The sequence below is a fragment of the Mobula birostris genome, chromosome 1 (assembly GCF_030028105.1).
Source record: "Mobula birostris isolate sMobBir1 chromosome 1, sMobBir1.hap1, whole genome shotgun sequence".
Classification (NCBI taxonomy): domain Eukaryota; kingdom Metazoa; phylum Chordata; class Chondrichthyes; order Myliobatiformes; family Myliobatidae; genus Mobula; species Mobula birostris.
Genome location: NC_092370.1, coordinates 172,228,001 through 172,244,449, shown reverse-complemented (window position 1 = coordinate 172,244,449; position 16,449 = coordinate 172,228,001). Strand labels below are relative to the sequence as shown.

The 16,449-nt window shown below is 41.4% G+C and overlaps 1 protein-coding gene across 1 annotated transcript; it reads left to right on the top strand.

The window, feature by feature from the left end:
- Positions 1–7,496: 7,496 nt before the first annotated feature.
- LOC140201678 (glutathione peroxidase 2-like) lies at positions 7,497–10,956 on the top strand. The gene is made up of 2 exons (XM_072266195.1): positions 7,497–7,858; positions 10,306–10,956. Exons 1-2 carry the CDS (start codon positions 7,637–7,639, stop codon positions 10,654–10,656), a joined length of 573 nt encoding a protein of 190 aa, XP_072122296.1. The 5' UTR covers positions 7,497–7,636; the 3' UTR covers positions 10,657–10,956.
- Positions 10,957–16,449: the final 5,493 nt, after the last annotated feature.

Genomic DNA, 16,449 nt, shown 5'->3' with positions numbered 1-16,449 from the left:
CTCTCACCTCTCTTTTACTCTTGATATATCTGAAAAAAAAAACTTTTTGTATCCTCTTTGATATTATTGTCTAGCTTAACTTCATATTTCTTCTTTTCACTGCTTATGGATTTTTAGTTGCCTTCTTTTGGTTTTTAAAAACTTCCTAATCCACTAACTTCCCATTACTTTTTGCTCTATTATTCTCTCTCTTTTGCTTTTATGTTAGCTTTGATTTCCCTTGTCAGCCACAGTGGTGTCATGCTGTTTTTAGAATACTTCATCTTTGGGATGTATCTGTCCTGCACCTTCTGAGTAGCTCCCAGAAGCTCGAGCCCATTGATACTCTTACCATCATCCCTGCTAGTGTCCCTCTCCCGTCAACTTTGGTTAACTCTCCTCTCATGCCTCTGTCTCTGTAATTACCTTTACTCCGTGGTAATACGGATACATCTGACTTTAGTTTCTCCTTCTCAAATTACAGGGTGAATTCTATCATATTATGATCACTTACTCCTAAGGGTTCCTTTATCTTAAGCTCCTTAATCAAATCCAGGTCACTACACAACAATCAGTCCAGAATAGCTGACCCCCCTAGTGGGCTCAACCACAAACTGCTCTAAAAAGCAGTCTCATAGGCATTCTGCAAATTCTCTTTCGAGATCAAAAATCTGCACCAACCATATTTTCCCAATCTACCTACATATAGAAATGCCCTTTTGACATGCATTTTCTATCTTTTGTTGTAACTTTGTAGCCCACATCCTGACACTGTTTGGAGGCCTGTATGTAACTCCCATCAGGGTCTTTTTAGCCTGGAAGTTCCTTTGCTCTATCTACAACAATTCTACATCTTGCGATCCCACGTCACCTCTTTGTAATGACGTGCTTTCACTTTTTAACCAACAGAACCACGCCAAACCCTCCGCCTACCTGCCTGTCCTTTTGATACAATGCATATCCTTGGATGTTAAGCTTCCAGCTATAATCTTCTTTCAACCACAACTCAGTGATGTGCAAAACATCATACCTGCTAATCTCTAACTGCAATAAAAGATCATCTACCTTATTTTGTATACTGCATGCATTCAAACATACCATCTGGTATGCGGGGGGGGTGGGAAAGTTACTACACAGGACTGAAATAAGCTGCAGAGGGTTGTAAATTTAGTCAGCTCCATCACGGGCCCTAGCCTTTGTAGTATCCAGGACATCTTCAAGGAGCGTTTCTTCAAATAGGTAGCATCTATCATTAAGGACCTCCAGCACCCAGGACATGCCTTGTTCTCGTTGCTTCCATCAGGAAGGAGGTACAGAGGCCTGAATGCACACACTCAATGAATCAGGAACTGCCATCCAATTTCTCCAATGAACTCATGAGCACTACCTTCCGAATTTTTTTTATTTTTGTTTTTGCACTACTTACATACACTACCATTGTGTGTGTATATATATGTAAGTGTGTGTGTGTGTGTGTGTGTACATATATATATATATTCTTACTGTGAGTCAATTTTTTTATTATTATGTATTGCATTGTACTACTGCAGCAAAGACAACCAATCTCACAACATATGCTGGTGATATTAAACCTGTTTCTGGTACTGATGACACCTTCAGTCCTGTATTCATCACCCTTGTTGATCTTGTCCCCATTACACTGCAACTCAATACACTGACTTGCAATTTTTCACTATCATCTGCCTGTCCTTCCTGATAGTCTCACTACACACTGGCTCTGCATGTACTGTATATCAACTGCCTCATCCTCACCTTATTAGTCAGTTTTCTGTCCTCCTGCCAACTTATTTTAATCCCCCCGCCCCCCAACAGTTCTAGCAAACCTGTCTGCAAGGTTATTGGTCTCCCTTAGGTTCAATGTAACCTATCCCTTTTGTACAGGTCATACCCTCCTTACTGGAGATCCTAATGATCCAGAAATCTATAAATTTGCCCCCTGCACCAGTTCCTCAACCACACATTCATCTGCCAAATCATCCTATTCTTATCCTCACTGGCATGTAGCACAGGAAGCAATGCAGAGATTGCCACCCTGGAGATCCTGCTTTTCAGCTTTCTCCTTCACTCCCTAAATTCTCCCTTCAAGTCCTCTTTCATTTTCCTACCTATATCATTGGTGCCAATATATAACAAGACTTCCGGCTGCTCACCTGGACCCATCAGAATGCAGAGGACCTGATCCAAGTTGTCCCTGACCCTGGCACCTGGGAGGCAACAGACCAGGTATCTCTATCATGTGCACAGAATCTCATGTCAGCTCCTCTGACTATGGAATCCCCTATCACTGCTGCAGTTCTCTTCTCCCCCCTTCCCTTCTGAGCCACAATGAGAGACTCAGTGCCAGAGACCTGGTTGCTGGAGATTCCCCCTGTTAAGTCATCACCCTCCCACCAACATAATCCAAAGTGGTGTACTTATTATTGAGGGGAACGACCACAGTAGTACTCTGCAATGGCTGCCCATTTCCTTTCCCTCCCCTGACAGTCACCCAGATACCTACCTCCTACAATTTAGGGGAGACCACCTCCCTGTAGCTCTTATCTGTCATCTCCTCAGTTTCCTGTATGAGCCAGAAGTCGTTGAGCTACAGCTCCCATTCCTTAACATGTTCTCTGAAGAGATGCAGCTCAGTGTGCCTAGTGCAGATGTGGTTATCCAGGAGGCTGGATGTCTCCCAGAAATCCCACATCTCACACATCGAGCACAACGCTACCCCTGGAACCATCTTCATGCACTAACTATGTACTACAGGAAGAATGAAGAAGAAAAGTACCAAACAACAGGAATACTGCAGATGCTGGAAATTCAAGCAACACACATCAAAGTTGCTGGTGAACGCAGCAGGCCAGGCAGCATCTCTAGGAAGAGGTACAGTCAACGTTTCAGGCCGAGACCCTGACAAAGGTACCTCTTCCTAAAGAAAATTACCAGATACTTATCTTGCTCAAGCCTGTTCTTGAGCCAAAACTTTCCCACTCCAACACTTGTCCACTCACACAATGGCCGCTGTACTTGTCCGTCTTATTTTCACTTGCCCTCGCTAATGAATCATAACTTGAATGGGCCACCAAAAAATGCCAAAAGCCCTCAAATATTCCTCTTTAAATCTCACTCACAGACCCGTGAGTTGCTTCTCCTCTTGCTCCTTTTTGTCTAATCAAAAATTTCAATTATTATTTGAGCATGATTTTGCCTTAATGCTGGCTTTCCTTATTAATTCATGTTTATCTATTAATTTTCTACCAGATTGTTGCTTCTAGTAACTTTGCACTGAAAAAGCTTTAATTGGATGGTTTGTAGTTGCTGAATTTTTACTTGCATTCTTTTTGAATATGAGCCAGATATTGTCCTGTCCTCTGGAACCACTCAAAGGTCTAATTAATTTCAATGCTTCTAATATGCTCATTAATAGGCTAATGACGACTGGAAGATTTTGCCTAATACCTTCCTGTTTTTCATTTTTACAGTGCCTTAGTCATTTTCAAAGAATTCTACCCAGCTTTATCTACTTCTAGGGCAGAAAGCCTTTTTAGTACAGTACATTTGCTTCATAATTTTAGAGCGTATCCACTATCTTTATTATCTCTTTCGCTGTAACTTGGACAGCAATTTCCTCCTTTGTAAGGACAAATGCAAATTCGCTCTGCTTGCACTAGTAAGAATTAATTAATTAACAACTGAGCTTTCAGTTCCATACAAATCAGCTTATATCCAGATTGATAACATTTGTTCAAACAGTCAACATAAGGTGAGGCTTTGGATGCAAACCCAGTCTAACATGCAATGTAGCACTTACATCAACAGTACTGAAGAGCTTCAAGATATGGTATGACTCAACCTTACATACCTCAGTGGTGACCTGGACCCACTCCAGTTTGCCTACTGCCACAACAAGTCAACAGTAAATGTGATTTCTCTAGCTCTTCATTCTGCTCCGAACCACCCAGACAACAGGAACTCATACGTCAGTCTACTGTTTTATCAACTGCACCTTGATTACAGCTCGGCATTCAACACAACCATCACATCCAAACTCATCATCAAGCATCAACCTGGACCTCTGTACCTCCCTCTGCAACTGGATACTCAACTTCCAGGAAAACAAAAGAGTTGATTGTTGACTTCAGAAAAGGGAAAGAAGGCACATATGCATCACTTTACACTAGGGGATTAGCAGTAGAGAGAGTCAGCAATTTTAATTTTGTGGCCATGTCCTGGGCCCAGTGTGTAGATGCAATCATAAGAAAAGCGCACCAGTGTCTTTACTTTCTGTAGAGATTAAGGAGGTTCGGCTCATCATCAAACATTCTTACAAATTTATGCAAACATGCTGTGTAAAGTTTCCTGACTGGTTGCATCATAGTCTGCTACAGCAATTTGAATCCACAGGACTATTAGAAGCTGCAGAGACTTGTAGATTCTGCCCAATGCATTATGGACACATCCTTCCCTATCATCTGTAATATCTCCAGAAGGTACTACCTCAAAAAGGCAAGATTAATCATTGAAGGTCTCCACCATCCAGGCAATGCCATCTTCTTGCAGTCACCATCGAAAAGGAGGCACAGAAGCCTTAATTCTCATACACTAGGTTTGAGGACAACTACTTCCATTCGACAATTCAGTTCTGGAACCAACTATTAAAACCTTAATCCCTACCATTTAGCAACTCTATGACCACTTTGGTCACCATACACTATAATTAGTAGTGTTTATTTGTTCTAATTGTGTTCCTTCTGGTAAGAACTGTGTATAATTTGTTTTTGCAAAATTCTGGTTATATGGTGTTAGGAGCCTATGAGCTGCTGCAAATTTTTTCATTGCATCCATGCATACATGTACCTGTGCATATGACATTAAACTGTCTTTGACTTTGAATTTAGTTTAATTCTTCTGCAGAGTTGACACATTTTTAGCTGCAGCTCAGAAATCTGAGAAGTGAAGGGATACCTGAGCATGTACTTCAGTTACCAATCTAATTTTTGCTGGTGATTTACATTCGGTTTGGTTTACTCTCAGTAGATACAATGACTGGTGTTGAAAACTGGTGTAGGAAGAGTTCCTCACTCAGTCATAAAGACAATACAATCTTTATAACAACACACATCAAAGTTGCTGGTGAATGCAGCAGGCCAGGCAACATCTCTAGGAAGAGGTACAGTCGACCTTTCAGGCTGAGACCCTTGGTCAGGACTAACCAAAAGAAGAGCTAGTAAGAGATTTATAAGATAGTTAATGTTTCAGAGGCAGAAGCCAACAGCAAAATCAATTATTTTAGTTTAATTGAGGAATATCCATTTAATCACCATTTCCTAAGTGAGCTTTTCAGATTTTGTTATGTCGCAAACGGCAGTACAGTTGCAGAGCTCAACATCACAGGTTCAGTGCCAGTTGCCTACGTTCAATCTCGACCTCGGGTGCTGTCCGCGTGGAAGTTTGCACGAGCTCCCCGTGACGCCACGGGACCCAGTGCTCCAGTCTCTTCCCGCATTCGGGTTAATTGGTTACTTTACTGCCCTTGAATATGTAGGTGAGTGGTAGAATTAATAGGGAATTGATGAGAATATGGGAAGTACAAAATATAGTATCGCAAACACGAGAAAATCTGCAGATGCTGGAAATCCAAAGCAACACGCACAAAATGCTGGAGGAACTCAGCAGGTCAGGCAACATCTATGGAAAAGAGCAAACGGCTGACGTTTCGGGCCGAAACCCTTCATCAGGACTGGAAAGGAAGTCAGGAGAAGAAGATGGGGGAGGGGAGGAAAAACAAGGTGGTGGGTGATAGATAAAACCCGGAGGGGGAGGAGTGAAGTAAAGAGCTGGGAAGTTGGATGGTGAAAGACATATAGGGCTGGAGAAGGGGGCATCTGATAGGGGAGAGCGGAAGTCCATGAAAGAAAGGGAAATGGGGGGGGGGGGGGAGCTCCAGAGGGAGGTGAGGTGAAGGGCGTGTGGAGATAAGGTGGGAGAGGGAAACAGGATGGGGAACGGAGGGCAATTACCGGAAGTTCGAGCAATCGTTGTTCAAAACATAGTTTATGTGGGATCAGCAGCAGGTAGTATGCATGGTCTGTTTCCATGCTATGCAACTTTATGACTCCAAGGGAACTAACCAGTTCATCGAGTCCATGCCGGCTCTCAGCATTCCACCTCCGCCACTTAATTTCACTCTAACAAATGTCTATCAGCTTCCGTCATGCACAGATGGGACAAAAGATGACAGTGGCTGAGGGAGTTCTGTGAAGATTTATTATTTACATTTGATCAATCTGTTAGAGAAATTCATACGAGTTGAACCAGCACAAAGGAATAACTAAAGTGTTGGAAATGTGTCTGAATAGCGAGTTCAAAGTAAATTTATTATCCAAGTACATATAAATCACCGTATACAACGTTTAAGATTAATTTTCTTGTGGACATTCAGTTAATACAAAAGAAAGACGATAGAAACAATGAAAATCAATTCTTTTACAGGCCAAAGTTACTGATTTCAAAAGATTCAAAGTACAGTTATTATCAAAGTGTATATGCAATATGCAACCCTGAGATTCGTCTTGCCGCAGACAGCCACAAACACATGGAACCCGTTCGGAGAAAACATCAAACGCACAACGCGCATAAACATAGAAAATAGGTGCAGGAGTAGGCCATTCGGCCCTTCGAGCCTGCACCGCCATTCATTATGATCATCGCTGATCATCCAACTCAGAACCCCGCCCCAGCCTTCCCTCCATACCCCCTGACCCCCGTAGCCACAAGGGCTATATCTAACTCAAAGAAGAACAAATCGCGAAAATGACAAAAAAGACCGAAAAACAGAGTATAAAAAAGCAAACCATTGAAACAGTCTAGGAATGTTCATAAAGTTTAATTCAGCTCAATTTGTATGTCAGCTCTGTGTTCTCTCTCCGCCTGACGTGGTATTCCCTGATTTATTTCAGATTTTCCAATTTTCCAACAACTGCTGAGCTTTGGATCTTATGTCGTCTCCTCTCTGCCTCATTCATTGACCGCGTTTAATTTTCTATTAGCTGCACAGCTCCTTCTGCTAGCTTTTGTTGTCCTCCACTTCTCAGTACCTCTAAAACTTAACTTTTGTGTAGTCATTGTGAAATACTGTATCATCAATGCGAATTGTTCGTGATTTCCCAGTCGACGGATGCTGCCTGGCCCGCCGTTTCCGGAGCAATGAATATTTGTTTCTTCTAACTTATCGATACTGCTGTAAGATTCCTTTAATAGAAAAATATTCTTTTTTTTCCCTCTCTCACTCTCACTTGGTACTCTACATTATGCTATATTGCCCAACGGAAAAATCAGGTTATTAAAAGTTCTTCTCAAAGAAAAAACTACCCCACCCAGCACAAGCAGAAACCAACAGATTAGTCCTTCAGAAATAACGCTGGGGTTGTCTGCGCTCCACCCTCCGCTCAGTTGTGGGATGGATAACTGCCAAGTATTCATTGGGTGCGGGGTCCGTTTCCTGCTGTTGAACAGGATTAGGTGCAGGGCTCTTTTATGCAAAGTCATTGCAGCGTAGTCAGAATCCTTTGTTGTGATCATCGGCAGAAATCCACACCTTACGAGTTGAGTAGGCTGTGAGTACCTCACTCCCTCTCAGTCGGCGCACACCATGGCTCAGATAGTCAAGTCCTTCTACGATCTCAGTGCTGTCACCTTGGGCGGCGAGAAAGTGGACTTTAATATCTACAGAGGTAGGGTGGTGTTGATCGAGAACGTCGCTTCTCTCTGAGGCACGACCACGAGGGATTTCACCCAGCTCAACGAGTTGCAGATTCGCTATCCGCACCGCTTCGTTGTACTGGGCTTCCCTTGTAACCAGTTCGGTTTCCAGGTAAATGGAAAGTTGCGGCTGGCCACAACTTTTGTTTTGCGTCCCTTTTAGTTTCGGAACTCGACGAGATGTGAATATGTGTAAAATTCGGGGTGTAAAATTGTGGGCCGACAACGTGGAGACACAGCGAAACTAAACGAGTTCAGGTCCTCCACATCACTTAAAAGCTCCTGTGTGCTCTAATTCATGCACTTTTTTATTCCTTAACTCACTTCATAATCTTCCCAAATATCACAGATTTGAAATTAAGAAATATTCAGCATTAATTGCGTGAGGGAGTTTTAAACTTTTACTGCCCTCTACATGTGGAAAGATGGCAAACTAGTTTTTCGCGTGTGCCGTCTAGTTCTATGTAACCAAAGTAGGAAACTACTATCAATGTACTTTGATATTTTGAAAACTTGTTTACCTTCTCTGAAAGGTTCGGCTGGAACCAAAACTATTCACGAAGCGGTGGGGGTGGGGGACGTGCCTTTCGGCCCGTTGGGTCTGCGCCGACTATCAACCGACCATTTTAACCCGAGTAACAAAATAACTATTTTTCCTCCAGTCTTGCCGAAGGGTCTCGGCCCAAAACGTTGACTCTACTCTTCTCCATAGCTAATGCCTGCCCTGCTGAGTGTCTCCAGCATTTCTGGAGATTTCCTCTTGTTTGTAACAAAATAACGTTCATTTCCATCAGCTCTTCACAGTTTCCACCCTTGTCCACGGTCACGTCGCATTTCACAGTGGTAATTTGCCCACCTACTTGTATATCTTTTGAGATGTGGGTAGAAACTAGAGCACTTTAGGGTCAAGCTCTCGGGAAACGCGTAAGCACCACAGCAGCAGAGATGAGATTTGAACCCTGTCGTCTGGGGCTATGAGGTAGCAGCTGAACCAGCAATACTGATCTGGGCTTTGAAGCGATATGGGGTAATTTATGTCCCGTTTACAAGGTTTAAACCCCAACATTAAATTAGTATGTTTTCTCTTTCTACGTCTGCTACATCACTTGCTCAGATTTTCCAGCGTTCCTCCGTTTTTATTCAATTCGCCTTACTGCATTATTTCTTGATAGTCTGACATTTTATGATCGATGAATAGTAAAACAAGTTTCTGAATCATCATTGCCGTCCGCTTTCAACGTTTGCAAAGAACCTGTTCAGAACGTTACTGTAAATTCTTGCCTTGAATTTCTTTGTTCGGTCACTTGGCCTTTACTGAAGGCCGTGTAATGCGTTGGATTTTAGTTATTTTTTTAAAAATCAAGAATTAAGTTTTTTTTCGTGCTTTTTTCCATAGAGTAATTTTTGTGAGGCAGAAATTATGATAGCATTGATGTATATTGTGCTGCTGATGCTCTCCACAAATCATGGATTTATTGAAAGCAGTTGTTCAGAAATCCACCCATGCTATTCTAACACATTTTCAGGTCATCATGAAGTTCTGTTGAAATTTTGAAGTCAGAAAATAGGCAGTGTGGAGTCCCATTGGTTTGTGAAAGTTTTTTTTGTGGTTTTCAGTCAAAGGTTAAGTCAGCAAGATTAATCGGGTCTGGTGGAATAATCTTATTTACATCTTTAAAATGATATGAACACTTAACAGATAAATTTGTTAAACATTGGTGAATATTCAGTAGAATATTTTGCACTTCGAACTTTCCACTTATCAAATATTTATAAAAGGTCCTGTAAGTTTTTTTCCACGTCTACGGTGCTGGCTTATGCCTATCACTTTGTATCTTTAGACTTCATCAAAAAAGTTTCAGCTAAAAATGACAGGAAGTAATTTCTTCCCATGACCTTCGCTGTATTTTAATCAGTTTTAATGGATTTTTTCTTGAAGATTTAGTTTGATAGCCATTAGCAAACAATGTTTTGGTCAGAAAAAAGTTTCAAAGAATTATCATTGCATTTTCAGCAGAGAAAGTTATTGGCAAAAAGATTTAAGATACATCACCTCTGCTTCAACTCTTGAATCTGAGTTTTGAAAGTGCTTTATAATTTTAAGTTATTGTTGAAATTAATCATTTGAAAATTCCAAAGGGGATAAAACTTTATAACATATTTGGAAGGTACAACTTTTATATTAAAAAAGTCAACATATCTTATAGTCTGTAGGCTGGGAGTAGCATGTATACAGACATTTTGTGCTCCCTGTTCATACCAAGTTAAGCATAATCTAGTTATTGAGCTGTAAGACTACCTATGGTAGTTTATTTGACACGTATAACAAGTAATTTGGCCTATAAATTAATGATAACAATTGCAGTATCATGGCTTGTACTGAAAAGTTAATCTCTGGTTTGTTGGACAAGATGTGCAATCAATTATGCCCTTTACAGTGTTGTTTGAGACAGTAAAACTTGTCTCATACAATCAGTATATTTTCCTTCAACAACACAAAAATTTCCAGTTTGTTTCTATGGTTTAGTTTCACCTTTTATGTCTTTAAACATTTTTTAGGAAAACTGCCAGAATGTGGAGATACTTAACAGTCTGAAGTTTGTCCGTCCTGGAGGTGGCTTTGAGCCCAAATTTACCATGTTCCAGAAATGTGAAGTTAATGGTGCTGGTACGCATCCTGTCTTTGCATTCCTGAAGGAGAAGCTGCCTATTCCTGCTGACGATCCGACATCCTTAATGAAAGATCCCAAATACATAATGTGGAGCCCTGTCTGCCGATCAGACATTGCCTGGAATTTTGAGAAGTTCCTCATTGGACCAGAAGGAGAACCTTTTAAACGCTACAGTAAAGCATTTGAAACCATCCACATTGACTCTGATATCCAAAGATTACTGAAAGTAACCAAGTAGAGTTGTAGAGAACCCAAGTAACCAGATTTCTCCAGATTTACTTTTTACTAGTCTTGAGAAAGTTGCATATCCCCAAATTGGCCTGAACTTCTACAAACCTGAAATGAAACAAAATTTACATTTTTTTACACATTTTTTAAAACTGCACACATATCTAAGAGCTAATTCCAATTCCAGAGCAGAAATCTTCAAGTTTGCCTTCCCCTCTACTGCAGGATTGGTTTTTTGATGACTGATTTTATTTGTGTTCTACTTTCTATGCAGCAGTGTAGTTTCTGAAAGTGATATTTCAAAACAAAACTTCCTGAGGGCTCAACTCAATGTTAGATGACATGTTATAATTCTTTGTATCATGTTGGTTATTGGGTACATTTACACCATGACATTCTTGTAATACTTTCTCACTTTTCATCTGGAATTCTCAGAGGCTCTTTAGCTGACCTAAATATAATCTGAGATTTACTGTTTTGTGCATTCCTAAATGTGCAGTCACAAAAATTTAGTCGCCAAAGGCTTAAAAATTACCTTCAACACAAAATCAATTTAGATCTCTGAATATTTCCCATCACTAATTAGCTAGCCACCGTGGCATTTACAAGTTGTTCTTCAAAAGTAAGTTGGGATTTTTTGTCTAAATTTATGGATAGTTTTGAGAAATCTGTACAGTTAAACATTCTTGGAAGTTACCTGAAACAGTTCTTCTGGTCTTCAGAACTTTACAGAATGAAGGTGTTCTCCTAAATCTTATCGGGAGGGTACCAGATAATATAGAAAGTTGCTGAATTTGCTGGATGTTACTGTTTGTGACTTCTTGGAATTATCTCAAAAATCAGTAATAAAAAGAACTGCCTGAAAACAAACAAAATGTATGTGCTTTGTATTTTAAGTAAACTTGATTTTATCAATAAGGATGGAAAATAAGCAACCCTAAAAAAAAATCAGTGACCACATTGGTTTATACACTCTCTCCAGTAGATTTGTGGGCACAATAGAATTTTACTTTGAAGTTTCACATTAAGCCCATGTCATTGTTAGCTCACCACCAATGTTTAATCCAAAAGATACTCCAGTTCACAGGAATGCTGAAGCTATGTCCTCTCCAAGATTAACATTCCTAATACAGGCCCCCAGATATATTCAGTTACGTGCAGCAGGCCATGTCATTCTCTCATTAGACATGGATTCTTGTCAGTAGGAGATTGAGGAAGATAGAGGAGAAGATTTTGAGATTGCACTCAAAGCCTCCTTGAAGAGCAACAGTCTGGGAGGTGTCTTGACCTTGTCTGTTCATAATGGAGAAGGAACATTCAGCATGGCAGAAGGAGCACATCACCTTATGACCCACCATCCAGATATTACAAATAGCAGAATAACAAAGAAACTTCTGTGCTTGATGCTACTTAGGCCTTGAACTCTCTGCATGTGAATGGCTCTGGCAGTTTTAATTTCCTGTGGGAGAATTACTCCAAATCCATAGACATTTTTATAAAATGCCAGATAATCAGAATGGGATCTGGAAACCTCCTAGGCCCAGTCAATTTGAGTTAGCAGCACAGGAACAGACCCCTTGCTAATTAAAATAATCCCTTCTGCCTGTGCATTTTCCATAACAATCCATTTTCATGCTTATTTAAGAGCATCTACTGCCCTTGCAATGTGGATGTACAGAGGTCTGCAGTGAGTTTATTTCAAACACAAGGAAATCTGCAAATTATGAAAATCCAAAGCAACACACAAAACGCTGGAGTGACTCAGCAGGTCAGGCAGTATCAATGGAAAAGTGCAAATAGTCAAATGTTCCAAGCCAAGACTCTTTGAAGAAAGGTATCAGCCTGAAATTTTGACTGTTTACTCTTTTTCATAGATGCTGCCTGACCTGCTGAGTTCCTCCAGCATTTTGTGAATGCTCCAGTGAGTTCATTTATTTGAAGATACAGTGAGGACCCTTTGAGCCATGCCTCCAGCAACCCCTGATTTAACCATAGCCTATCACAGACAATTTACAATGACCAATTAACCTATTAACCAGTACATCTTCCGACTGGGAGGAAACCCATGCATTCCATGGGGAGAACATTAAAACTCCTATTGGAGGATGCTGGGATTAAACTCTGAAGTCCCGAGTTGTAACAACATCAATCTAACCTCTATGCTACTATGACACCTCAAAAATCACTTGAGACAGCGGTTTCCTTCAGGTTTTTAATTAGATCTTACTCGTGAAAAGGTCTGCTGTTTCAACAGCAAATGGAGATGGAGGTCTTTCCACTGTGCATCAAATTGAAATCCAAATTAACCCATGCTGGAAATAATATACAAAACAGTTTAAGTGATGTTCATACAAAACAAAGTGCATACGAGATGAACTGCACCTCTAGAGACCAGAACACTCCCTACCTGGCATCCATAAGATGTCAAACTTAACTACTGAAAGAAAAGTTCAATGATAATTTTACACATTCTTTCACCATTTCAGTGGTAAAAGAAGGACAAAGACTGGTCTTGGAAACAATCTTAGTACACAGTCTTTAACCTTTCTCACTTTGAAAATACTGGGCCATTTAACCATGAGGAACTAATAGCTTGGAGCCCTGTTGTGGCATGCTCAGCTGGGTTGAGATCAGTAAAAACATAGTTCCATTGGCTTTTCTGGGTTATAGATAGTGGAATTGTGTAAGTTCTTGGAGTCTTCAAATCTTCAAGATTTTGAAGGGAAGAATACCACTGCTCATGTTTCTCTAATGAGTGGAACATATAGTCTACAGGTATCCGAAGTCAACCCTCTTAACATGTAGTGTCCTTGGATACTGACTGGAGCTGCAAATCCAAGAGGGTCAAATAGTCAAAAGCATGCCACAACATGTCAAGGGACTTTCGATAAAAGTGACCTGGACTGTAAGGGTGTCATTAACAAGGTCCCATCCAAAGCCCAGACTGCTGCATAGGAGGGAGGTCATATCCAAGATCAAGGTTCTGTACACCTTTGGCCAAATCGTCAGACAGGAAACATTGCCTGACCTCTGCACTCTTGGACCAATCTTACACAGTCTGAGCCTTATGCACCAACATGTCTTGCACTGCTTTCAGCACTCTGTTTCTTCTGCACTAGAAAATGATTGGGATCACCCTCAACATAGAAATGCCTCTCTGTGTACCTCCATGCTTCAGTCCTGAATTCCCCCTCTCCGACAGCTGTCCCCTTAAGACCATAGATTGCCACAGCTGGCAAGGGGCAGTTACATGACCTCTCATCCAGTACTCCAGAATCTTCTTGTGCTGTTGGAGGTCATGAAACCACAAGGATCTGAGGGGGTCGATGATCCTCTCTCACTAGGAAGCTGTGCAGCTTTTGTTTGATGTCTGCCATCACTGCGATGGACACAGTTCTGAAGCACATGAGGACTCCAAGCAGACTGTTATTGAGGTCTGAACCCCGCAAGAACACATTGTTCAGTGATACACCTTTTATCTGTGTACTTGAATTAAAGATAATTTGAAGGCTACCGGGGTGGCAAACACCAAAGTTAGGCAAACACCAGTTTTCTTTGTTGGGATCTGGTGGAGGAGCTAGCTCAGCATGCTTGTTCTTGAGGGGACACTCCATGAACCCCGTGTATTGATCTTTCATTTCTGATTTCCTTCTCAATGTGTGACTGAGGGACATGAATTGACTGAGGGCCAGCTCTCTGTTGTTTGGTAGGAGTTGTGGAAAGTGAAAAGGAAGGGGACCTACCCGACAGTTTGACTCATCTTTGCTAAACTCTTTGTTCATGATTTGAAAGAAGACCTCATCTTCGATGGAAGGTGCCAACTTATGATCATCTTCCAAGTGACAGAAGATCAGCTTGCCCTGGTTTGCTTATCTGCAGTCTTCCCTATCATATAGATTCTACTCTCACATGATCTGAAATGACTTGGGCACCCATTCTCCAGAACATTAGTCTTTAAGTGTGCTGACAGTGGGCTAATGAACACCATCAAGGCAGACTTCACCTACTATGACCCAACCCAGGTACAGTGGTTGGGCATAAGGTTCATCATGCTGACCTCTGCACTTCACATATGTTATGGACATGCATGGTATCTCTGCCAAGCAGCAGGAGGATCTCAACAAAAGAGTCAAGTGGGAGAATCTTGTCCGATATGATGTTCAGATGTGAGTGACTGCATGCAGCCTCTAGAGTTGCAATTTCATCCCTGTTGTTGGGAATATGGTGGCATTCAATGAAGGCTGGCAGTGGTAAGCAGACCTCCCCTCCTATTGACTCCATGACAAATCCACTGGCTTTTCTTCCAGCAACTTCTGATGCTCCAGATCATGTCTTTAGAGCAGGTGTTCCCAACCTTTTTTATGCCATAGACCCCTACCATCAACAGGGGGGTCCATAGACCCTATGTTGGGAACTCTTGCTTCGAGTGTATGGGAGTACAGAACCTTGAATATTGAATGTGTCAAAGGACGTTAATTTTGCCAAATACACACTACTCTGATCATCCAGTATCACAAATGACTTTATTGTTTGCTCAGGATGTCTTTTTGGGTAGATATTGACTAGACCTATTTTGGAGCAGGATTTGCCTTGGGACACCTCCTGCATACATCTGTGCATGAGGGCATTGGTACATCTGACAGATGTTGAGCTGGCTCCCCACCCTGCTGTGCTGTGGATGTGATGGAACCTGTAGTAGCTCAAGGCGCTGGCCCTGAATGAAGTGTTGATACATGCTGATCGCTTCACAGTCTTGCTTGGTGCTCTGTTGAAGCACATTGAGTGCTCCTTTAGAAAGTGTCTCCCGTCTGCATCCTCTGCATTTCCTTAAGGGGTGAGATTATTTATGGACCGAGCATTGTCCGTTGGGGTTCATGATGGAGTTCTTCATTTCAGTTTTGCTTACTTGATAGGAGTTCTGGCTTCCCAACCTTTCTTTAAATGAAGTGTTGCTGGAAGTTCAGAGCATAAGACAAGGATCATTTCACATTTCTGCATGGTGACAAACGGATTCCATAAAGAATGAAAATGGCAGATAGTGGACATGTTGCTTCAAGTTATACTTGAACCCTTTAGTAATCCACTGTTCTTGCATGTTCTTTGGCAGTTTTCATACTACAGGCTTCATTGCTTTTGCTGTGTCCAAGAAACTCAGTCCTGGTGGGTAACACTTGTTTTTTGTGGCTTGCAGTTCCAACAACAGAACTGTTACTCCAGTAACTTCCATGGTTCTTTGTGTGAGAGCTTTGAAAAATAACCATGTCTGCTGAAGAGAGGTTCTTCGATTGTCTCTCGGGAGCCATAGCATTTGTCCAGCCTCTGCCACTGTATTTGTAAACCCATAGCTGGACTATTAATGTGAACTGCTCTAACCCTTAGTGTATGTTGTAGTGACTCCCCATCAAGCCACTTACAGAGAAGGCCTGACTCTTCACTAGGTTTGAGACTTCGTTCTTCCACAGCATTGCGAAAGTTTGACTTTCAGAACAGATAACTGGCAGAGCGGTTGTTGAACAGTTTTAGTCCTGCCGTGAGTAGGTCTTAACGGACTAGATACTAAGCCAAATCTAACGCACCTGTGGCTCCTGAATGAGGGCATTGTGGAGACTGGTTTGCCAAATGTGTTCTGGGATAAGGGGCATTTCAAAACTTGCAGAGAGATTTAGGACAGTTAGAAGAGTGGGCTGAAAGATGGCAGATGCAGTTTAATGCAGAAAACTGTGAGGTGCTACATTATGGTAGAACTAATCAAAATAGGACATACATGGTAAATAGTAGGGCATTAAAAAATGCTGTAGAACAG